The sequence below is a fragment of the Epargyreus clarus genome, unplaced genomic scaffold, assembly GCF_041222505.1.
Source record: "Epargyreus clarus isolate Ecla_fem2 unplaced genomic scaffold, WU_Ecla_fem_2.2 ptg000033l, whole genome shotgun sequence".
Taxonomy (NCBI): Eukaryota; Metazoa; Arthropoda; class Insecta; order Lepidoptera; family Hesperiidae; genus Epargyreus; species Epargyreus clarus.
In genome coordinates this window covers 3,948,043-3,974,121 of record NW_027332238.1, presented here as the reverse complement: position 1 = coordinate 3,974,121, position 26,079 = coordinate 3,948,043, and the positions used below count along the sequence as shown (strand labels likewise).

Sequence of the window (26,079 nt, the reverse complement as noted above, 5' to 3'; positions counted from 1 at the left end):
ACTTTATAAAAACTTAAACTACATTAAAAAATATACACGTCGAATATATAACCTCTCATCCTTTGGGAAGTCGGTTAAAAAATGAAATAAAAATATTTACAATATTCTTAAAATAATTAAAACTATAAATAAAATGTATGAGCCAGATCGCTGCTCCGCGGTAATGAACCCTGATACATACATATAGGTCAAGCTAATTAAAGTGTGGTAAAAAATCCAGATGATCTTCCCAGACAGAGTCTTCTAATACTATCTCAATGTTTTGAGAAAGTTTAACTTTCCAAGACATTAATAACCAGCATATAATTATTAATTAATAATCAGCATATAATCAGTACAAAGTTTTTTTTTTTTTTATAATATAAGAGTAGCAGACGAGCATGCAGTCCACGTGATGGTAAGTGGCTACTGCCGCCCATAGACATCTATAATCAACCCCAGATAGGATTAGATATTCCTGCCTGAGGTCGGCAAAGCTGGAACGCCTCGGAAAAGTCTGTCTCCCTTACCACACCCTTCAAACCGGAACACAGCAGCGCTTAACACTGGTGTTATTAGGTGTGGCGGTGGTGCCGCCGGAGTCGAACCACAAAGGGTTCTACTACCTTCAACCAAGTGTTATAGACCGCGCCAAGTCCGCTCTGAATTTGTTGCGAGCAGATGTAGTCATACAATTTGCTATGGCGACGCGATTCATTTCTATATTCAGAGCGGAGTGCGGACTAGTTGTTTCGCGCGGACTATACCTATATTATACGAATATTGGTTCATTATTATGGGAAATCTGCTTTTATATGCAATTCTGATGTTCTAAAATCCAATACAATGGAATAAGTCCCCGAACAGCGCCCCCTGAGAGCGCCACAGTTTATTAAATAACTTATGGCTCGACTTGGCGGAGGCACTGCCGTGCCTCCAGATCATGTAGCCGCGGCATTCTTGTAAAGGGTTGAGTTCATTTCTTAAAATAAATCATGAACCTCACAAGAGGGCGTTGTTTTCAATATTTAGCTATAGTGATGATAGCGACATCTCTATTGATTTTCATAAGTTACAATGTTGTAATCATAAACTCTACTGACGTATTTTTTTATGAATTATAAATAAATATTGGATTGTTATTTTACCAATAACAAGAATAAGGTTTGTGTAGTGGCATTCAAAGGGTATAGTATAGGTTACTATACTCTTTGATTATAATATTTTTTTATATTTCTTACAAATACACTCTTACACATTGCAACACTGGTACTATTGTCAATGTCAATACTCAATTGTCAATGTCGTAAACAAAAACATTCGAAATTTGAAAATATGTAACGGCGCTACAATAAATACAATAATTCATTCTGAATGTAAAAAGTATTAAAACGTGAATTATTTAGATGTTAAAGTGAAGTGAAATAAATAAAAATGTCGGCTCTTAAGAATAGTAAGTAAATTTCATTAATTGAATATCCCATTGTCGTAATATTATAAACAAATTTGTAGTTACGTACACAATACCACAAAATAATTTGGATCAAAACAGCCTTATATAAATTCTATATTAAATTACATGATCAATTATGCATTTAGTGGATCGAACCGTAAATGGTTACTGGTGGCTATGGTGATCTGTAATCAACCCCAGATAGGATTAGTCCTACCTGAGGTCGAGTAAATTCTTTCACCTCATATCTTTGTTTTGCACATCCTTAGAGGAGGATGTTAGAAACTGCTACGTAGCATTTTAAGTGCATAAAAAGGTTACGTGTTCAAAACCCCCACTTAGGCGGCGGGAGATTTCTCTGTGTGCTAGGTCCGCGTTACCCAACCTGTGGTCCGCGGCCCCTGGAGATCCGCGAGTATATGTATGGTGTCCGCGGTGACATCTCTGGACCATACATAAATCGCTCATTAAATGCAAAAGGGACGCTTTACTGCTTTTTCAACCACATACCGATGTTAAAAGGCATTCTCTACTCTTGTTTATACAAAAAACAAATACAGAAACAGATTACAAGTAGAATCTGATTCGAGATTACAGCTTAGTAGCAACATCAACCCGGATATCCCTGATTTAGTTGCTAAAAAGTAACACCAACCTTCACATTATTTTTATTTTCATATTTTTCATAATAAACAGTTATAATTAATTACCTTCTGTATTTGTTTTTTTTTTGTATCTGTAATAACTAAAATAAATACGTAATCCGCTTTTTTGCTGTTTATTTTATTAAGGGGCTCCGTGAAAACTGTGCTTGATTTCCTAAGGGTCCGTGGACTGAAAAAGGCTGGGAAATGCTGGGCTAGGTGATCATGCCTTGGGAGCGGCCATGCTCTGACAAACTTTTGAAGGTGTAGAATCCTTTGTGGTTCGATTCAGGCAGCACCACCGCCTCTCCTATTTCTGCCTCATAACAGCAGTGTTAAGTGCTGCTGTATCTGGTTTGAAGGGTGTGGTAAGGGACATACTTTTCCGAGGCGTTCCAGCTTAGTCCTCAGGGGTAGCGACACATCTGTGACCTACCTCAGGTAGGAATATCTAATCCTATCTGGAGTTGATCCCAGATGTCCGTTGGTGGCAGTAGGTACTTACCATCAGGTGGATTGCATGCTCGTCTACTACTCCCATATAAAAAAAAGTCTTAATTTCCAGCTTATATATGTACACGATGTTGAGAAAACTCTGATAACATGCTTTAGAAACTTGTAGCACAATCTCGGCAAACGTTATTAGCTATATAAATAAAAAAATGTTAAGGGTGAACAACCCTTATTCCATAGGTATGAAAAATAGTAGCCAATTCTCATACCTACTGAATATGCATATAAAATTTTGTGAAAATCGGTATAGCCGTTTCGGAGGAGTACGGTAACTAACTCTGTGACACTAGAATTTTATATATAAGAGAAATAATAATTAACTATATTTCCAGAACTACAAGAACTCCAAACCATCATAAGTAAAATGCATCTCGATGTATTCTGTGTGATTGGTCTCCCGGAGTTCGGTGTGCAATGGAAGGACGTGTCCCGGGCGGTCCGGAATGCTCGGTTACCGATGACACCAACCAGTGTAGCTCGGATCATATACAGGCATGTTGCGAAGGCACTCCCTGAGGATGAAGTTGACGAGATTGTAGCACGATTAAGGCTTAAATGTAAGTATTTTGTAATGTGAAAACCTTCTGTTCTACTCTAGCAGCACCACCGCCACACCTATTTCTGTTATAACAGCAGTGTTAAACGCTGCTGTGCTCTGGTTTGAAGGGTGTGGTAACAAAGAAATACTTATCTGCGGCATGGTAGTGGCGCATCTATTGGCGACCTTAGGAAGGATCTAATCTCATCTAGGGTTGATTACAGATGTCCATGGGCGACAGTATCCCCTTATCAGGGTGGGATGCATGCTTGTCTGCAACTCTTATAATTATTGTGAAAAAACGTAATCCAGTACCCTTACCATGAGTTTTCATAACATCCCACAATTTTACGTTACGTATACTCAATCCATTATTCTGTTCCGTTTGCTTCAGTAGACTGAGTAAACGTAACAATAAGTAAGTGCTCAAGTCTTTTTGTCTACCTCTCATATTCCAAAAAAGAGAGACAAAACATAAAGCGCCATTTTGTCAATTTCGACATTTAATATTACGTTACTGACACTATATTTCTGATACAATCCGCTAGGGGCGCTGATTGGAATTTGTATGGGCAAATACGTAAACAAATACCAAAACAGTCATATTTGTCAAAACGTAAAAACTCATGGTAAGGGTACAGGTTGGCACATTTGAGAAAATAGATTCAAGAGTTTATTTCCAGTGTGGGACAATGTTTAGGTGAATGGTTACTGCTGTTCATGGTCACAAATCACCCTCACATAGGCCTGTCTGAGATTGGCCACAATTGCAACATATAACCAAACCCAAGGTGTTTATTTTCAAGATTTGTTACAATAATAAGTACAACAAAAACATTATAATAATTAAAGAAATATAAAAAAATAATGAAATAATATAACTTTATTTTAAATTAAATATAAAAAGCTACATCTATATTGCTGTCCCTGGGATGAGTTCCCAGAATGCTGGCAACATTCCCTTGTTGGATAGCGAAGTTAATTCGCTGTCCGAGGTATGTGCCAGCTCTCTGGTCATTTGTTGACTCTATCAACCGATTCGACAGATGCTTAAAAAATAATCTAGCATTGGAACCTCACTGCCCCAAACCCAAAGGGTCGATATCAAAGATTTTGGAAATCCCTGATTTTGACTGATAGCTCTAAGAATTAAACTGTTATAGTGTTATAGGGATTGTCATAATATTATCAAATGTATGTTACAGTAATAGCGACACAGTGTCGAACATGGCATGTTATAAATCTACTGGAGCCGACATCAGATGAGCCCCTAAATGTGTTGATACGAGCACTGCCTTCCAGAGTGATGCAGGCACTCCGAAGCGCTAAAGTTGGAAGGGGTATGAGGCCGGAGGTGAGGTTACTAACAAATCATAGTAGAAAACCTTTAAAGTTCAAGTATTCATTGTTATAGTATTGAAGTAGTCAGTGGTAGCGTAAAACCTTTTTTTTTATAATATGGGAGTAGCAGACGAGCATGCAGTCCACCTGATGGGAAGTGGCTACTGCCGCCCATGGACATGTAATCAACCCCAGATAGGATTAGATATTCCTACCTGAGGTCGGCCACAGATGCGCCGCTACCCCTGAGGACTAAGTCTAGTCTACTTCAAACCAGAACACAGCAGCGCTTAACACTTATGTTTAAACATCAGTGTTAGGTGGTGCGGTGTGACGGTGGTGCCGCCGGAGTAGAATCACACAGGGTTTTACCATCAAAACCTTGTATGAATAAATAAACGCTTTCTACACTCACAGCCCCACACTAGGATTCCCTGTGTCTTGGGTGCTATGGACACATACATAGACAAATACACAAACATCCAGACCCAGAAACAGAAATCTGTCTGGCCGGGGATCGAACACGGGACCCTTCGCGCGTCAGACCGGTATGATACGTCGTATGAAACTCAACTTCCTTCTCCCACTAAACTAACAGGTGCAAGTAGTGAAGCTAGAAGACTTAATCTACATAAGCGTGCAACTGGTGTCGATGAGCAAGCAAGGCTCAGTGTTATACGTGGCCACGCCGCCAGGGGAGCCCGTGGCGCTAGTGAGCTCTGTGCGGAGCAGTGGGCTGTTGAAACCACTGGTGCAAGGTACGGTTGAAATGTTTTCCAAGCTTTTTAGATTTCTGTACTCATAGGGTTAAAACGGAACTCTATTACTAAGCCTCCGTCTGTCCGTCTGTCACAGGACTCTATCTCTTGAACCGTAATAGATAGACACTTGAAGTTTTTACAGAGTATGTATTGTATCACGGTGGCCGCTATAACAACAAATACGAAACATAAAAAAAATGTTAAAAATAAATGGGGTTCGCCATACAAGAATCCGCTATTTTTCGATGTTTTTCGCTTTATCTATTGAACACTTGTTTTATCTATTACTGGCTTTATCTGTAATACATTTCAATACATTTGAAAAATTTACTGTTCCTTAATTGATTCCTAGATTGAAAATTGTTTTCTACTTTTTAGTTGATTTTGTCATTAATATTAAAGTTATGGTGGTTATTATTTTTTTCATATTATACAATGTACCATTTCACCAATTTATCACATTTTTTATAATATCCTAAATAGCTCTAGCAAGGATGAAGCATATTATGATGAAACTGATGAAGATTAAGCCATTATTATTGTTATCTTTATTAAACTCATTCTGAAATGGTGTAACGTGACTGTTTCTTTCAATAACCAAAATATCACTAATGCAATAGTGGTGAAACCCACTTTTTTTTTTTAATGATAAGTCTAATTAACACAACAATACACAATTGTTATAGATTTGAAAGCCCTTTCTACAGATAAAACATTATACATTAAAAAAGCTTCTAAAATGAATAATGAAAAAATAATATTGTTGCATATTTTAAATCCATTAATTACTCATAAGTGCATTGTTGGGGTTACATCACTTTTGCAGTGATAGCCTCACATGTCAGTGTGTTTTCTTACATACAAAATTTCATATTTTCAGGTCTCGGTTACCAAAAATACGAAGACGCGTCTCTCCACGGTCGCGACGTAGCCTCCCTGCTGCGTATCCACAACCAGGGCTCCACGGGCCGCGCGGAGCACCTCGCGGGGCTCCCGGAGTACCAGCCGGTACCCTCGGTGACCAGCTCCGGAGTGGACTACACCAATAGGAGCTATGATGAGCAGTATGTCAAGGCGATTGTCGGACCTGATCCGCCATTGCTCACCAGTCTCACTGTTAATATTGCTAAGCCGTTCTTTGATTCACATAGGTATGTTATATGTATGCTATATTTATTATGTAGGTAATTTTGAAGGTGGTAGAACCCTTTGTGGTTCAACTCCGGCGGCACCACCGCCACACCTATTTCTACCTTATAACAGCAGTGTTAGGCGCTGCTGTGTTCCGGTTTGAAGGGTGTGGCAAGGGAGACAGACTTTTCCGAGACGTTCCAGCTTAGTCCTCAGGGGTAGCGGCGCATCTGTGGCCGACCTCAGGTAAGAATATCTAATTCTAACTGGGGTTGATTACAGATGTCCATGGGAGGCAGTAGCCACTTACCATCAGGTGGACTGCATGCTTGTCTGCTACTCCTATATTATAAAAAAAAATTCAATGTCTATGATAGCCAATTTTTTTTCATTATTATGGGAGGAGCAGATGAGTATGCCGTGCACCTGATTGTAAGTGACTACTGCCACCCATGGACATCTGTAATTAACCCAGATTAGGTATTCCTACCCTGAGCTCAGCCACAGATGCGCCGCTACCCCTGACGACTAAACTGAAACGCCTCGGAAAAGTCTGTCTCCCTTACAAACACCCTTTTAATCGGAACACAGCAGTAACAGCAGTTATTAGGTAGAAATGGGCGTGGCTGTGGTGCCGCCGGAGTCGAAGCACAAAGGGTTCTACCACCTTTCTTCTTCAATCTTTAGTTGAATATAAATTAGTATTAATTATGATTAAATTTATTACAGATTAGACAAGAAAATGAAGATAAAATTCCACCTGCGCAGTGAGGACATAGCGAAGACTCTAACGACGTGGGCAGAGAAGGGCGCCCTAGCCCCCACGTCAGACCTCTTCCAAATATTCCATAAAATTAAATCTAATAATATTACTTATGATGTTGACGATGTTGAATAAATGTGTTTATAAACTGTGTTTTTGTTTAATTTTAAGCAATTGGAAATTATCATATATATCAAATTCTCGTGTCACAATGTTAGTTACCGTACTCCTCCGAAACGGCTTTACCGATTTTCACCAAATTTTGTATGCATTCGGTCTGAGAATCGGCTACTATCTATTTTTCATACCCCTAGTGATAAGTTGTTCACTCTTAACATTTTTTTGTTTATATGGCAACACAACGTTTGCCGGGTCAGCTAGTGTTTTTATATATTTTTAATGTAATTATTGAAATAACAAATGAACATGTAATCCAACTGGTGGTAAGTGATCACTGCTGTATGGACATCTGTATAACTCCATTTGGGCAGGTTCTACCTGGAGCCACGTAAGGTCTAACGTCGCCTCATATGTAAGTTAGCTGGCTTCCACACTCTTCCATCGAAAAGCAAGAACTGCTTCACGCTAGAAATAGGTGTGACGGTGGTACCTCCCAGGTTAAACTACACCAGTTATATAACCACCATATTAAGTAACTAAGCTTCAAACTACTAAGTTATTACGCTTTGAAATATAAAATAAAAATAAAATTCATTAAGTAACAAGCAGTGTTTGGCGAACATTTCGCCAATTAACAGCAAAACAATTCGTCTGCGAATATGAACAAGAATAACCGTTTATTTATATTCGGTGAATATAAATCTTTCTACACAGGCAACATGTGAATTACAGCTTGTTTTTTCTGTTCTATGTACAGATCGGATCAGTTTTAGTAGCAACTACCGAATATAAACCAGTAAGATTTTCACATCCCCGTATTCGTCTGTACTCGGCGAATACATAAAACTAAATAATAATAATAATACAATATTCATTTTTGACGTCCTACGTCAAAGTCATCCAAACTTCAACTTTATTTTGACAAGACAGCTGTAACAAAAGTTTCAATTTTAGGGAGATCGTTGTGCAAAAATGATTTTTGTTTAATTTTACGAGATTTTTCGTCAAAATGTCCTTCCCCCGGATAGAAGGGTATGTTGTGACTGAGAAACTAGGTTCGGGGAGCTACTCTACAGTGTATAAGGCGTATACTAAGGTAAGTTTGCTGTGTAAATAAAGATTATTATCTCAATTGCCCTTCCATCATCAAATTTTTGAGACAGACTTTTCCCAGGCGTTCCAGCTTAGTCCTCAGGGGTAGCGGCGCATCTGTGGCCGACCTCAGGTAGGAATATCTGGGGTTGATTATAGATGTCCATGGGCGGCAGTAGCCACTTACCATCAGGTGGACTGCATGCTCGTCTGCTACTCCTATATAAAAAAATAAATATATATTGTCCCATTACTGGACACGAGTCTCGTGTTAAAGCCTTCTTGGTTCAGACCATAGTCCATTCTTGAGCAAGTGTGGATTGGTAGTCTTCCCCACCCATAAGAAGGTTTTCAGAAAACTCTTACATATGTAGGTTTGCTTACAATATTTTCCTGCAACATTTTAAGCAAGTGATATCTAATTTTTACTACACTGCTGGGCACGGGTCTCCTCTCAGAAGGATTAGGTCATAGTCCACCGCGCTGGCCAAGTGCGTATTGGTAGACTTCACATAGCTTTGAGAACTTTTTTTAAATCTCAGGTATGCTGTTTTCTTCAAAATGTTTTCCTTCACCGTTAAAGCAAATGATAATTAATTTCTAATACATACATAACTTTGAAATATCAGAGGTGCATGACTGGGATTTGAACCCTGGACCCCACAATCAAGAGTGGTCTCTTAGCCAGTTTCTTAGCCAGTACGCTACCACTACCTAGATAGACAACTACTACTATTATCCTATTGCTAGTTGGCTTTTCTTTTTCAAATATCAGCAATAAAAAAGAACAAATTGTTAAAATATAGGATCGTGAATTACTCTAAATAATAAAATCTTATTTTCTTAGTCCAGACACATCTTTATTTCTTTAAATATTTTACAAGAAAGAATAATTCAGAAAACATTACCAAAAAGTTTAGTAACCTATAACAATACATATCATCATAGATTAATACTATTTTTAACTTAAACGAAGATTATAATATTTACTTATTTACAACAGAAATAACATCTTTGAATGAATATCATTTACATATTAAATTGTCTGAATTCCATGCTACTGTCTAAAATTATTAATGTCAATGATAATTCGCGGTGTAAGAGTCAGATAAACGTATCTACAAAAAATAAAAAACTTTTTTTTCACAAAACGGTTCACAATGTAGTCTTTTATGAAATAGAAAAACGACGTAACGCTATATTCAATATTTCACAAGTTACAAAAAAACAAACAACGTAAGACCCACTTTCAACTGAACCAGAATAACGTATTATGAGTACCGTTAAATTAGTTTTAATTATCATGTTAAGTTAGAATGTATTTGCAAAAAATACGTTATTAATCATAGATTATTGTGTGTCCACAATATCATCACTGTGTCATCACAATATCATTACTGTATATAATCTCTATTAATCAGCTGGCAAAGTTTGAAACGGCGAATTGTCACACTATTTTTGCTCTCCCGTAAAATTACCAAAATGTAGATACGTTCCTCTGACTCTTACACCGCGAATTAACAACGCTGTATACTCCAATACTGCTTCATCATCATCATCAACCCATTACTGTCTCACTGCTGGGCACGGGTCTCCTCTCAGAATGAGAAGGATTAGGTCATAGTCCACCGCGCTGGACAAGTGCGTATTGGTAGACTTCACATACCTTTGAGAACTTTTTTTTAAATCTCAGGTATGCAGGTTTCCTCACGATGTTTCCCTTCACCGTTTAGCAAGTGATAATTAATTTCTAATATGCACATAACTTTGAAACTCAGAGGTGCGTGCCTGGGATTTAAACCTCGGACCCCTCGATCGAGAGGCTGCGTTTCTTAACCACTAGGCCATTACTGCTTCTATTTAATAAAATATGGTTATTTTCAGGTTGGCGCAAGATCAATAGTAGCAGTGAAGTGTATAGATAAATCAAGGATAAAGCACTCCGGGGCAGCTGTGGACAACTTGGTCACCGAGATACGCTTGTTGAAGACACTCACACACCCTCACATTGTGCACATGAAGGAGTTCACCTGGGATGATAGGTGTGTGTGTTAGGGTCTACTTCTTAAGATTTTTATTACCTTTTATTAGCTTGACCTGTATGTATGTATGTAACGGAATCTTTGAACTCGATTTTTACCCACTTTGAATGGTCCGATTAATTTAAAATTTTGAACACTTATCAAAAATCAATGACAATACACAATTTTAATAATTTTGTCTCACTCTCCTCATCATGATCATCAGGAATCAGGATTAACGATTTTCTTTGTGCGATTTTAGTGTGGTTTTTAGTTTTTAAACTATTTATATGAGTAACAAACAAGCATATAGTCCACCTAATGGTAAGTGGCTACCCCAGATAAGTTAAAAGTCCTATCTGTAGTCGGCCATGGTATTGCTGCCACTGCGGACTAAGCTGGAATGCCTCGGAAAAGTATGTCTCCCTTACCACAGTCTATGTACTAGAATACTGCCTTACACTGCTGTTACGAGGCAGAAATAGCTGTGGTGCCTTTTTTATAATATAGGAGTAGCAGACGAGCATGCAGTCCACCTGATGGTAAGTGGCTACTGCCGCCCATAGACATTTGTAATCAACCCCAGATAGGATTAGATATTCCTACCTGAGGTCGGCCACAGATGCGCCGCTACCCCTGAGGACTAAGCTGGAACGCCTCGGAAAAGTCTGTGTCCCTTACCACACCACACCCACCGCACCCTTCAAACCGGAACACAGCAGCGCTAACACTGCTGTTATTAGGCAGAAATAGGTGTGGCGGTGGTGCTGCCGGAGTCGAACTACAAAGGGTTCTACCGCCTACCTCCAGAGTAGAAGAACAAGGAGCTTTACCACTATCAAGTTTTTGGATAATTCAGATTGTATCTAATTACAAAAATTGTATGATTTTTAAATAAATTAAATCAATAATTCTATTTTACAGAAATATCTACATAATAATGGAATATTGTTGTGGTGGAGATCTCTCAAAATATATACAGAGATATGGAAGGGTACCAGAAAAGCAGGTAAGGTGCATAGTAGTATGATAATTTATTTATTAATGAGTATTCCTTCTCCAACTTCATACACATTTTCCACTTTCCTCACTATACTCCTTACTTTTCCTTGCATAGGTTGCGTGAAGATATAGATATGCCTACAATTAACTTATATGTCGTGGATATCGATATAGTTGTTTGTTAAGATTGCAAATTTTATTATCTGTACCTCAGGTAGACGCCGTGACGTCACTTTTATTTAAAAATAGTGCGCCATGCGGACAGAGTCGTATTCGAGAATGATGAATGAATGAATGAATATTCGTGAGACACGGACCCGGTCACATCTCCGATGCGAAACTGCCGGTTTACCTAATTAACGCGTTTGATCGCTATGGTTATTTTGCTGTATACTTGACCGACTAAATGTGATAACTTATTTTATTATTACTGAATTACTGACTGACGTGTCCCTTTGATGTCTTAAGCGTGTTTTCTCCGATATATATAATTGTGTATTATTGTTCCGTTCTATTGAAGTGTGCAATAAAGAATATTCTATCTATCTATTTATCTATTTATTTTCAGGATTCAATTTACAAGATTTTTTTGCAGGAATTATTCAGTACAATTTATTATAAACAGAATTAATTATATTGCAATAAAGATTTTTTGTAATATTTGATAAATGTGATAAAGTAGTACCCTGAAATAACATTGGAATCCTCTACTAAATAAAGCCAATATTAAAATATATGCAATTTCAAATTTTCAGGTACTATACTTCTTACAACAATTGGCATCTGCCCTTAAATTCTTAAGGGAGAAAGGTATGTAATATGTTTGTAAAAATTAATCCGTATATGTTTAGATTGGTCTGACGCGCAAAACTCCAGGTTCCATCCCCGGTCAAACAGATATCTGAATGAATTAATATTTCTGTTCCTGGGTCTGGGTTTGTGTATTTGTCTATGTGTGTCCATGGCACTCACGACAGGAAATCCTACTACAGAAAGGTTCTATATTACCTCAGAAATATTTACAATTCCTTTTATGTCAATTTGTTTCGACTAAGAGTATTTTAAACTATTTTTCCAGGAGTGGTACATATGGATCTGAAGCCCCATAACCTCTTACTCCACAAAGGTTCTGATGGGAAATATATGTTGAAGGTAGCTGACTTTGGGTATGTTGAAAATACATGTAAAATTTCATGTAAGGCTTGTAACACACGCGGTTAGCGCAAGTCTGAAGACTGAAACCGCAAAAAATGTAAAACAAGGTTTTCTATACAAGTGCACGAGTTAGTGTCTCTTTCAGAGACTGATTCAAAAAACGTATCAAATCAAATCATTTTTTTTTATTCAAAATAGGCTCTTTACAGAGCACTTTTTGAATGTCAATACAACTACCACCACTTCACAAGGTGTTTCGTTATGGAGAAGAAGCGGCGAAAGAAACTCCAAAACACACATCTTTTAAAAAAATGCTTTTTACAATGTTAAACTTAACCTAATGGTACACGTGGAGCTGGAACTACTTCAGACCACACCGTTTTGTCAGTCAAATAATCATTTAGCTTATAGTACGCTTTTTTACATAGCGTTTGTTTAATGACGACGTAAATTGTTATACTCCACATAAAACTTGTAGCGCGCTCTGAATATAAAAATAATAATAGTTTAAAAACTAAAAACCACGCTAAAGTTCGTACAAGGAAAATCGTTAATCTTGATTCCTGACGATCTTGATGAGGAGAATGGGATAAAAGTATTAAAATCGTGTATCGTCATTGGTTGTTGATAATTGTTCAAAATTTTAAATTAATCGGACCTTTAAAAGTGGGTAAAAATCGAGTTCAAAGATTCCGTTACATACATACATACATACAACCCAAGCTAATAAAAGCGTGGTAATGATTCGCGTCGCCATAGCAATATGTATGACTACACCTCCTCGCAACAACTTCAGAGCGGACTATACACTTTTACTTTTCTCCATATTATAAATCGGTTTTACCACGCTTTTATTAGCTGGGGTTGTATGGGGTTGTATGTATGTATGTAATGGAATCTTTGAACTCGATTTTTACCCACTTTGAACGGTCTGATTAATTTAAATTTTATAAACAATTATCGAGAACCGATGACAATACATGATTTTAATAACTTTATCCCATTTTCCTCATTAGGATCGTCAGGAATCAAGATTAACGATTTTACTTGTGCGATTTTAGCGTGGTTTTTAGTTTTTAAACTATTATTTATTTGTAGTTAAGCTACTCTGGTTCTAACAGCCTCAATTGTGGGTACACGACTTATTTATCTAACTTTTTCAATGTTTATATAAGTGTATGCTACGTTGGAGAACCTTTAATAAATAAATATAGTTAAAAAAACTAAAAACACGCTTTTATGATAAAGTCAACTAAAAGTAGAAAAGCATTCTATTTCATTCTTTCATACATGCAGGGTAAGATAAGGATGTATGTTGATCTCTTTTTACTGAAAAACGGAGCTACTCACTGACAAACATACAAGTGAAGGTAATATAAAGCGTGTTATAAATATATAAATGAAATATCTTTTCCAGTTTCGCTCAGCACATGTCAGAGGAAACTATGAGATCAGTACGAGGATCTCCGCTGTACATGGCACCAGAGATGATCGCTGGGAAGTATGACGCTAGGGTGGACCTGTGGAGTGTTGGTGAGTGAGGGAGAGGGGTGTAGATTGAGGGGGGAGGCAGTGAAGAGTGAGGGAGACGGAGAGAGGAAGGGAAGAAGAGGGAGTAACAGAGTCGTCGTTATTTATTTACATGCCAACACACAATACATTATATAGTACTTAGTAGTACACTATAGTATTATTCATAATAATAAGGCTCGTATGAGTGCCAATAGGCATGATGACAAATTTTGAAAACGCCTTCTATAACGTATTACAAAAATCGTATTATTTCGGTAATAAGTTCAGTATTAACGAAAATAATAGCATTTGTTTATAGCCATTTTGAATTAAGCGCGAAAACGCTCGCGAGTGTCATGGCGTCCGTTGGTGACGTCACGTTAGAACATCCCATACAAATTTTCGAGCGATTCAGTGACATACCCAAAAATGACGTCATTCGCGCCCGATTAGTGTTTCAGACAAGATGGCCGACTGCAGTATTTTATACTTTTATTTAATTGAAAATATAATAAATCTTAGTGTTTTTTTTAAACTGAGTCATTTTTGAGAATCCTTTCAATATATTGTTTTCTTAAATCATTTATTCTTTGATTTTTTAATACTGTCGAAATGTCAATTATAGGCATGAACAACGTTTATATATTAGTTTATGACTGAACGCAGTGATAGCCTAGTGGTTAAGAAACTTGGCCTCTTGATCGAGGGGTCCGAAGTTTAAATCCTATGCACGCCTAATTTTTAACCGACTTCAAAAAGGAGGTGGTTATCAATTCGGCCGGTATCTTTTTTGTTATGTATGTACACGAATTACTCTGCCGTTAGTGGACCGATTTTAATAATTCTTTTTTTATTGTATAGAGACGAGCTGGAAGTTGGTCCCATTTAAATATGGTTAGGATCCATCGATGGGTTCTGGAGAAAATGAAGGGAACTCCTCCACCCATGTAAATGTAACAGCCGTAACTTCGCCGTTTATGAACCTATTTTAATGCCTTTAATTTCGTATGTGTACATTTTCTACAAGTTGGTCCCATTTAAAAATGATGAGGATCAGAGTGGGTTCTGGAGACAAAATATGTAACTCCTCAACCGATTGGAATATTCGTTGAACGTGATATATTCCGTTGAATAACGATGTAAACAGCGTGTCTAATATGAGCGCCGACTTCAGAAATATGTACTAAACCAACATTTATTTCAATTATTTTTTACTTTGTAGTGACATAGAGTCGGTTGTATGTATTTTAAATTGCTTTTTGGAAAGTTATGTGCGTATTAGAAATTAATTATCACTTGCTTAAACGGTGAAGGAAAACATCGTGAGGAAACCTGCATACCTGAGTTTTTACTTCAATAATACAAAGTGAAGAAAGGAGAGGTAAGAGTGAATGAAAGGTGACAAACAGACAGTGTGACAGAGACAAGAAGAGATTGAATCGAAATGTTAATTAATTTGATTGTTATATTGTCTCTCCAGGCGTAATTATGTACGAGTGTTTGTTCGGTAAAGCGCCGTACTCCTCTGCGACCTTCAAGCAGCTGGTAGACAAGATACAAAGACAGGATCCCATACGAGTAAGTAATAAGTAACAATCTTTATATATATATTTCTTATGTGCGTGTGTATGTCACTGAACTCCTCCTAAACGACTGGACTGATTTTGATGAAATTTGTTGTGTGTGTTCAAGGGGATTTTAGAATGGTTTAGATTCACAATTTAGTCCGTGGGAAAAGGTTTTTTTAAATTAATTTTTAATTCGTAAGTAGTTATAGAATCGGAACCTATGCATTTGATCAAGTGATGATCTTTAGCAAAGTTGTTGTCCAAGAGCCCACGAGGGTTTGGGAGTTGGTAAGACCAATTTTCGACAGATGGCACCACTGTCATTCCAATGCAGGTACAAATTTTCCGTTTTATGTATGTCATATTATTTCTTTAAAATGCGGGCGAAGCCGCGGGCACCACTAGTAAATAAATAAATATATTAGTCTGCATAGCGAAAATAGAAATTCTAGGCTACATGCTTGAGACTTTGAAGGTATTTATTTTAATTAGCTGCTGTGTTCCGGTTTGAAGATTGTTTTTTCAATATAATATAGGAGTAATAGATGAGTATGTAGTACACCTGATGGTAAGGCTACTACCGCACTTTGACATCTGTGATCAACCCCAGATAGGATTAGACATTCCTACCTGAGGTCGGCCACAGATGCGCCGCTACCCCTGAGGACTAAGCTGGAACGCCTCGGAAAAGTATGTCTCTCTTACCACTTCTTCAAACCAGAACACAGCAGCGCTTAACACTGCTGTTATAACAGAAATAGGTGTGACAGTGGTGCCGCCGGAGTCGAACCACAGAGGGTTCTACTATCTTCCAATGTATCTCCCTTACCAATCCCATACTTATCCGAGGCGTTCCAGCTTAGTCCTCAGGGAAGGGGCAGGGGTGCTTTAAGCTTATTTAATCTATTTTGAATAAAATGTTGTAATTGTTTCACAGATACCCCCAAACGCATCGGTTTCACCTGGTTGTCTAGATCTACTGACCCGGTTGTTACAACACGATCCGGATAAAAGAATATCCTATGACGAGTTCTTCAACCACGAGTATTTAGACTTGGAGCATATGCCCAATAAAGAGAATTATGATAAGGTAAGTTACTAAGGTAGTAAGTAAGGTAAGGTAGGTAGGTAGGTAAGGTAACTAGTTAAGAAACGCGGCCTCTTGATCGAGGGGTCCGAGGTTCAAATCCCAGACACGCACATCTGATTTCTAACACGCTTTTATTAGCTTGGGTTGTATCTATGTATGTATGTATGTAACGGATTCTTTGACCTCGATTTTTACCCACTTTGAACGGTCCGATTAATTTAAAATTTTGAACAATTATGAAGAACCGATGACAATACACGATTTCAATAATTGTATCCCATTCTCCTCATCAGGATTACCAGGAATCAGGATTAACGATTTTCCTTGTGCGAATTTAGCGTGGTTTTTAGTTTTTAAACTATAATTATTTTTCAAAATTATGTGCGTATTAGAAGTTAATTATCACTTGCTTAAACGTAGAAGGAAAACGTCGTTAGGGAACCTGTACACCTGAGAATTCTTAAAAAAAGTGTTTTCAAAGGTTTGTGAAGTCTACCAATACGCACTTGTCCAGCGCGGTGGACTATGGCCTAATCCTTCTCATTCTGAGAGGAGACCCGTGCCCAGCAGTGGGACAGTAATGAGTAGATGATGATGAAGTAATTATTACCGTGCGACCCTTGCGTATTGGTTCACATACCTTTGAGATTTTTTTAAAGATCTCTTAGGTGTGTAGGTTTCCTTACGATGTTTAAACGCTAAATAAACCCTTTCTACACTTACAGTCCCACATTAGGATTCCCTGTATCGTGGGTGCCATGGACACACACACAAATACACAAACACTCAGACCCAGAACAGATACCTAAATTCATCATTCAGATATCTATCAGGACGGGATCGAACCCGGAATAGACTTTTCCGAGGTGTTCCAGCTTAGTCCTCAGGGGTAGCGGCGCATCTGTGGCCGACCTCCGGTACGAATATCTGATCCTATCTGGAGTCGATTACAGATGTCCATGAGCGGCAGTAGCCATTTACCATCAAGTGGACTGCATGCTCGTTTGCCACTCCATAATATAAAAAAACGAAAAAATTGTATGACTACACCTGCTCGCAACAACTTCAGAGCGGACTAACAGTTTGGCGCGGACTATTTAGAAGTCGAACTACAAAGGGTTGTTGATTACAGGCAGTAGGTCTAATAAAGCGTGCGATAGAGCTGGACGCCCGCGGGTCCTACAGCGGAGCCCTATCCGCGTACAGTGAGGGGCTGCGGTTCCTGCTGCCGGCCGTCGGGGCGGAGACCGACGCGCTGCGGCGGAGCGCTCTCTCCGCGAAGCTCACCAGGTGGGACGCTGTGTGTGCCGGATTAGTTATAGCTGAGGATTGATGTGTGTGGAGTGCTTTGGTTGATTACTTATCGGAATCGGAATGCTTTGTGTGCCAGATGAGTTCCAGAAGTAGGTTTGTTGCAATGTGTCAGTAGTGTCGGTTGAGTGAGTTTACAAAATAATTATGCTGGAATGCCTCGCGTTCTCGTGTAGTTTCATTAGTATATTGATTGTAATGTGTTATGGTGTCAGTTTTCTAGTTTTCTGGTAATTTTAATTAAAAAAAAAAGATATGGAATGCCTTGTGTTCTAGTGTTATTATAGGCGATTGATTGTTCGAGAAGGTTTGTTAAGTTACGTATAGATTTAACTAGGAATGCAATGTGTGCCAGATTAGTTACAAAGTTTGAATTGTTGACACGTATTATTATTATTGATTGGGTAAGTTAGCCTCGTGTTCCCGTGTAGTTTCATTAGTAGATTGATCAAAATGTGTTAATAGTATTACGTACCGAGATTTTTGGTATATTGTAGCCAGAATGCCTTATGTCCCGAATTAGTTACTATAGTAAATTTTGTTGGATAATATTACTAGTATAGTCCGCGCCAAACTGCTACTCCGCTCTGAAGTTGTTGCGAGCAGGTGTAGTCATACAACTTGCTATGGCGACGCGATTCATTTCTATATTCAGAGCGGACTAGCAGTTTTATGTGGTCTATACTTATTTAGTTGTGGCAAAGAAAAAAGTACTAAAATATTTTACTTTTGCCTATTTCAGTAATATTATTGCACGACTCATGATGCGAAGCATCAGAGAGTGCTTTACGATCGAAAAATTTTTTTCGCTTCATTTTGGCGGCTATTTTTATTATTATAGCCTTGATAGTTCACGGAATCAAGATATTTTGCATACTATTGTCGAGATAATTTAATGGAGATTAATTCCATACTTTTTAAAAATTGATTTACTGCAATAGAATTGGAAAAAAACACCAAAATAGGTCAAAAAATTTTCCTGTCCGTCATGTGTGAAACCTGAAAACACTGTAACTTGTGAAAAAATCCATCATTTGAGTTAATTTTTTTTTAAATTCTAATCGACGATTGTAGGTCACTGAATGCGAATGATTAATTAATTCAGTGCCGTTTAATTGCAATTAATAAAAAACGAAAACTACAAGACTGTATATCTATAGATATTATGTACATCTATTCCACCAGGGGCGCTTGTGCAGTACCTTCTTCCTACTACAGCTGTTTTTTCGGCAATTAATTTTGAACGACTTAAGTTTTTTTTTTTTTTTATATATTTCATAATTAATTGAGAATTATGAGTCGTGCACTTTTGGATTTTCCAAACTTTTTTATATTTCTTATTTCAGATACATGGAGCGAGCTGAAGAGATCAAGGCGTTCCTGAAAGGTCCTCCTCAGGTGCAGGGGATCCAGACGATCCAGGCGATCCAGGAGATCCGACCCCCCAGCACCCCCCCGCGGCGAGGGGGCTGCTGTGTGTCGGGGGTTGATGGGGCTAGCTATGACTTTAGTGGGTACATATTATAAAAATCAAGAAATAAAATTCAAGAAACTGTTATAGGTTTAGTAGACACTAGCTGACCCGGCAAACTTTGTACCGCCTCAGAATCTATTTATGAAATATATTTCATATTTCCTCACCAATCAATCAATCAAAATTTTTTATTCAAAATAGGTTCTTTACAGAGAACTTTTTGAATGTCAATACAACTACCACCACTTCAAAAGGTGTTTCGTTATGGAGAAGAAGCGGCGAAAGAAACTCCATAACACACATCTTTTAAAAAAAAAATGTTTTTGACAATGTTAACTTAACCTAATGGTACATGTGGAGCTGGAGCTAATTCAGACCACACCGTTTTGTCAGTCAAATAATCACTTAGTTTATAGTACGCTTTTTTACATAGCGTTTGTTTAACGACATGTTTGAACTTTTTTCCTGTGAGATTCAAAATGTGGTCGGGTATTTTATTGTAGTAGCGAATACAGTTGCCCATAAAAGATCTAGCCACCTTACATAATCTATGTTTAGGAATTGCTAATTTATTTCTATTTCTGTCTATTTTAAACCTTCCCTGGACTTCCACAAATTGTTCCAAACTAAAATTAGCCAAATCGGTCCAGCCGTTCTCGAGTTTTAGCGAGGCTACTGAACAGCAATTGATTTTTATATATATAGATTATATGCTTTGTTTTATTTTTAGTATTTGTTGTTATAGCAGCCACCGTTATATAATACATGCTCTGTAAAAAAATCACGTGTCTATTGAAGGAGTTATAGGATAATATAAACGAACTTGCAGGATTAAGCAGTGATAGCCTAGTGGTTAAGGAACACGGCCTCTCGATCGAGGGGTCCGAGGTTCAAATCCCAGGCACGCACCTCTGATTTTCAAATTTATGTGCGTATTAGAAATTAATTATCACTTGCTTAAACGGTGAAGGAAAACATCGTGAGGAAACCTGCATACCTGAGAGATTTATAAAAAAAAACTCAAAGGTATGTGAAGTCTACCAATACGCACTTGTCCAGCGCGGTGGACTATGACCTAATCCTTCTCATTCTGAGGGGAGACCCGTGCCCAGCAGTGAGACAACAATGGGTTGATGATGATGCAGGATTAATCACGATATATTACTTGGAATCTGTACACTACATTATACATACACTTGACAGACAGACTGATCAAATCAAAGAGTGACACATAAATATATTTAAAAGTAAATTAATTTACATTGAGTTTATATATGTATCTTCAACATCTATCTAATACGGTTCCGGGGATAGAGCCCTGTGACAGACGGAGAGGAATTAGAGGGTTAGTAAAAGGGTGCCGTTTTTAGGGTTCCGTACCTAAAGGGTAAAAATAGATATTACAAAGACTTCGCTGTCTGTCCGTCTGTCACAGGGCTCTATCTTTTAAACCGTAATAGATAGACATTTGAAATATTTTGAACATCGCCCCAGCAAGTCACTTAGGATAGTTAGTTATAATTTAGGTTAGATTTAATTCCAAATTTGTAACATTCGCTTTGCTTGCTTCAAAGCTTAGTTATTACGGAATTTTTAAGTTTATTTTAGGTTATTAGTTTTTACGAAAATCGGCATCGTAACTCCTTTCAGCATTTTTCGCTAATCCTTATATTTCCGGATTTGGCCCTGAAGGCCTATTTGAAAAATTCACCCTGTATAATAAGTGCATAATGCGGTTTTTCTGTATCCTGGCTGCTGCATCCTGACGCAAGACACAAGATTTTCAAAAATACTTTGGATGTGAAACATCTATAGCCGCACGTAAAACCGATTTCTGGCGTTCACGCTATACGATGGTATATATGCAGTATATACAGTCTATATGCAGTAGTGTGTACGGTGTGGCGACGCGTCGCCATGCGCAATCGACTTGGCAATAATTAAGTAGTCACGATTTGAAATAAATTCGTAAATTTTTGTATTTAATGAAAATAAATGTTTATTAAATAAATAGTCATCGTTATCTGAAAAAAATCGTAATATTTTATTTTATCATTATGACATATTTAGTTCCTATCACAATATGTTCTTTTCTGCATATTACTTTTACAAAATAATGTCGATGTTTCACATCTGCCAGGCGTCCCGTGACGGCTCACATTTTTTTATTAATTACAAGTTTAATTTGCAGGTAACTCACCAAGAAACCAAAGATGTCCGTGTAACTGTCTGTCACAACAACAGAGTATGAACGGATTCTGTGTGTGCCGGGAACAACAGTCCAATGAGATCGAGATGGAGAGGAGGATGAATGGGGTAAGATCTCTATCTGTTTGTATATTTGTATTTAATAGAGGAATACTAAGTTATCTTTTGAGTTAGGATGCAGCAGCCAGGATTTTCTTTTTATAATATGGAGTAGCAGACGAGCATGCAGTCCACCTGATGGTAAGCTACTGCCGTATGGACATCTGTAATCAACCTCAGATAGGATCAGATATTCCTATCTGAGGTCGGCCACAGATGCGCCGCTACCCCTGATGAATTCTGTTCTGGGTCTGGGTGTCTGTCTATGTGTATGTTCATAGCACTTACGACACAAGGAATCCTAGTGTGGGACTGTGAGTGTAGAAAGCGTATTTTTACCGCGCTTTTATTAGCTTGCCCATACAAATTCCAATCAGCGCCCCTAGCGGATTGTGTCAGAACTAGGAAATCGTATGTGCCAATACGTAAACAAATACCAAAACAGTTATATTTGTCGAAACGTAAAAACTCCTGGTAAGGGTACTGTATGTATGTCTGTCATATAACGGAATCTTTGAACTAGATTTTTACCCACTTTGAACAGTCAGATTAATTCGAAATTTTGAACAATTATCAAGAACCGATGACAATACACGATTTTTATAATCTCGTCTCATCGTCCTCATCAGGATCGTCAGGATTAACGAATTTCCTTGTTAGTTTATTTATTTTTACTATAATATTATTTGTAACTTCACCAGACTCCAGAATCGTCGACATCACGAGACTCAAAAAACTCGTCAGAGGAGCCCCAGGTAGTGGCGAAGCCCCGCGGAGCCCTGGCGCGGTTCCTCAGGCGAGCGCCCGTGCCCTATCTGAATACTAAGGATGATGTAAGTATAACTTTAGTAAAATTACTTCAGAACAAGTGGTTGAGTTCTGGTTTGAAGTGTGGTAAGAGACATACTTATCCGAGGCGTTCTAGCTTTGAGGTAGTGGCACATCTGTGGCCGAACTCAGGTAGGAATGTTATCTGCGGTTGATTACAGATGTCCTTACGGCAGTAACTTAACATCAGGTGGAATGCATGTTGTCTACTACTTCTATATTATACAAAAAATCAACTGTAAATAGAATTAGACATTAGCCTAAAGTCGGCCACAGATGCGCCGCTACCCCTGAGGACTAAGCTGGAACGCCTCGGAAAGGTATATCTCTTACCACACCCTTCACACCGGAACACAGCAGCGCCTAACACTAATGTTATATAAAAATAGCAACATATTACCAAATTAATCTTACACACATTTTATTATGTATTATTTGAATTTGTAATCGTATATCATCAACATCATCAACCCATCACAGCTGGGCACGGGTCTCCTCTCATAATGAGAAGGATTAGGTCATCGTCCACCGCGACGGACAAGTGCGTATTGGTAGACTTTACATTTCTTTGAGATTTGTTATTTTTGTTATAAATCTCAGTTATGCTGGTTCCCTTACGAGGTTTTCCTTTACCGTTTAAGCAAGTGCTAAATAATTTCTAATACGGACATAACTTTGAAAAATCAGAGGTACCTGGGATTTGAATTTCGGACCCCTCGATCGAGAGGCCGTGTTTATTAACCTATTTTTGGTTTGTAATCGTACACATGTGTTTTAATAAAACATTATGTATCATTTGATTATATAATTTATTATTTTCGCAGGCAGAAGACACAACTCCAGAAAAATCTCAGAAAGCATCCGAAGATAATTCAAGTGATATGTGTAGAATTACTTAGTAGAATTATTATTAACTTTGGAAGCCATATGATGCCTTTATTGTATAATATTATAAACATGTTTGTACGCTTGTTTGAGTGTCACGACAAAAGAATGGCCTTGTTTTTTATGTTTATTTTAAAGCTATTATGGAGGGTAATGTGTTTGCAAAAACATTACACTCTATATACACAGCAGCGCTAACACTGCTGTTATAACAGAAATAGGTGTGGCGGTGGTGCCGCCGGAGTCGAACCACAAAGGGTTTTACCATCTTCAAAAAATATGTTATTTTTTTATAATATAGAAGTAGCAGACGAGCATGCAGTCCATCTGATGGTAAGTGGCTACTGCCGCCCATGGACATCTGTAATCAATCCCAGATAGGGTTAGATATTCCCACTTAAGGTCGGCCACAGATGCGCCGCTACCCCTGAGGACTAAGCTGGAACGCCTCGAAAAAGTCTGTCTCCCTTACCACACCACACCCTTTAAACTGAAACACAGCAGCGCTACACTGCTGTTATAACAGAAATAGGTGTGGCGGTGGTGCCGCGGGAGTCGAATCACGAAGGGTCGCACCAAGTTATAAAAAACATATGTAATGATTATTATCATTTATCATATAAATAAGGTAATTAGCCAATCTTCTAATCCTAATGCTTATTATGATTACAAAATATATAAATGTATATAAACATATTTATATATGTATGTCGAATTATCAATATATTCACGCCTAATATAGTCCGCGCCAAATTGCTAGTACGCGCTGAAGTTGTTGCGAGCAGGTCAAGTCATATAATTTGCTATGGCGACGCGATTCATTTCTATATTCCGAGCGGACTAGCAGTTTTACGCGGACTATATCCACATAACTGTATTGTTTAGAAAACTTTAATAGCGTGATTCAGAATACTAGTGGTGCCATCTCTTGACGAGTGGCGAAAAGTCACAACATAAAGTCTACTCACTGTTATTAATACAAGACTGTGTTGTTATTGTTAAGTTTTCAGTTTTTAATTAGAAACATACGTAATATAATTTGTTTATTTTTGTATGTATATTATGAAAGAAGTCTTCATGTTATGTTCTCTTTATGTTTGGGCATAATAAAAACAGGGTAATTTTATCGTTTAGGTAATAAAAGCCATCGATTCCAGTAATCATCAATTGGAATTTAATAAACGTCATATTATTATGACGTCATATTATTATATTATTGGTTATCCAATAAATATTATTATTTAAGGTCAAATCGAAATATTGCAATAATATGTTTAAATGTTTTATAAAATTTTGAAATAATAATGTACACTGCGTAAAACGGAACGCAATAGAGGTAAATTAATAATCCGCCATCTGTCATGGAACTCAGAATGTTGACGTCATATTTTATATCTCACTCGCACGTAGGCAGAACCTGTATTTGTGTCCCACTCGCACGTTAGAGCGAAAGAGATGCACGATAATATGAATCTTATATAGTACATTACGATACGCGTGGCCAAAGTAGCCTATTTTTGCACGGCGTGAAGTTAGCGCCCGAGCGCAGCGAGGGTGCTAAACGCCGTGCAGATAATAGGCTACTTTTGTCACAAGTATCGTATACTATTTTATAGCTCGTGTGACATAAACCCGCTTATACTTGTGAAGAAATATGAAAAAATATGATAATTATTTTGAAACTTATAAATGATTGAAACTAAAAATTATGAACTAAAAAAACAATAAAAATGTGACCCAAACAAAACCATTGAAATTTAGAAAATTTAGTAATTATTCTGCACTTGTGATAAAGACAAATCTAACACCACACATACGTCGAAATCTATCAAGCCATTTAGGCTACATACAGGCGTATTAAAGAAACATATGATAAGCAATCACATAATGTACTAATACATAACTAATACTAGTGATACAGTAGAAAATCGATAATCCGCACCTTAGTTATAAATATTCGCGATTGTTTGGATTGTGAAACGTGAACAAGTAACTTTGTAATAACCCTTACAGATCAGCCACATTTTGTGTGACTTGTGCATTTAAATTCCGGAAAGTCGCCAAATCGCAACAAAATAGTTACTATAAAAAACAAAAACCCGATTGCTAAAAATATAACCTATGTTATCGCCACAATTTAGACGAATTCAGCGACACATCATGTATCAAAATTAATGAAGTCGTTTGAGTTTGCCAAAGAATGAAAAATACATACGTATCAAACATATAGTCGAAAAACATCACCTTCCTAAATCGGTTTAAATAGCTTTTCTTCATAAACTCAATTATCCAAATTTTCGATAATCCGAATGCCACAAATACGACAACAAATAGGTCGCTTAGTCGAGATTCTACTGGAGTAGTATTATGGCTAATTTTGATAACTATTCCTAATTTAAATATCTCCTACTATGGTGTGTAGCGAAAATAAAACAAACACAGTCAAAACAAACAATAAAATTCGATAAAGCCCAATAGTTAGTCTTATAGTGATGCTATTGCTTAGTATGTACACAATGGCAAAAACATTTATAAATACGTCCAAAATAAAATATTAAAAGAATTATAGCTTTAAACAAAATACTCATTAC

At 37.5% G+C, this 26,079-nt stretch overlaps 2 protein-coding genes across 3 annotated transcripts; both read left to right on the top strand.

The window, feature by feature from the left end:
- Window positions 1-1,270: 1,270 nt before the first annotated feature.
- Window positions 1,271-7,274, top strand: LOC140755531 (uncharacterized). The gene is made up of 6 exons (XM_073090817.1): window positions 1,271-1,432; window positions 2,922-3,146; window positions 4,333-4,481; window positions 5,067-5,226; window positions 6,110-6,380; window positions 7,090-7,274. The coding sequence occupies exons 1-6, from the start codon at window positions 1,414-1,416 to the stop codon at window positions 7,256-7,258; spliced, it is 993 nt and encodes a 330-aa protein (XP_072946918.1). The 5' UTR covers window positions 1,271-1,413; the 3' UTR covers window positions 7,259-7,274.
- Window positions 7,275-8,161: 887 nt separating this feature from the next.
- Aduk (unc-51 like kinase 3 homolog Aduk) lies at window positions 8,162-23,864 on the top strand. Of its 2 annotated transcripts, XM_073090839.1 has the most exons (13): window positions 8,162-8,339; window positions 10,220-10,377; window positions 11,281-11,365; window positions 12,114-12,168; window positions 12,437-12,524; window positions 13,931-14,046; window positions 15,506-15,603; window positions 16,531-16,683; window positions 17,816-17,973; window positions 19,341-19,504; window positions 21,660-21,784; window positions 22,477-22,608; window positions 23,428-23,864. In XM_073090839.1, exons 1-13 carry the CDS (start codon window positions 8,253-8,255, stop codon window positions 23,500-23,502), a joined length of 1,494 nt encoding a protein of 497 aa, XP_072946940.1. In that variant the 5' UTR covers window positions 8,162-8,252; the 3' UTR covers window positions 23,503-23,864. The 2 variants fall into 2 exon arrangements, with proteins under 2 accessions (XP_072946940.1, XP_072946941.1); XM_073090840.1 differs by lacking the exons at window positions 22,477-22,608; window positions 23,428-23,864 and having other exon boundaries at window positions 19,341-19,508.
- Window positions 23,865-26,079: the final 2,215 nt, after the last annotated feature.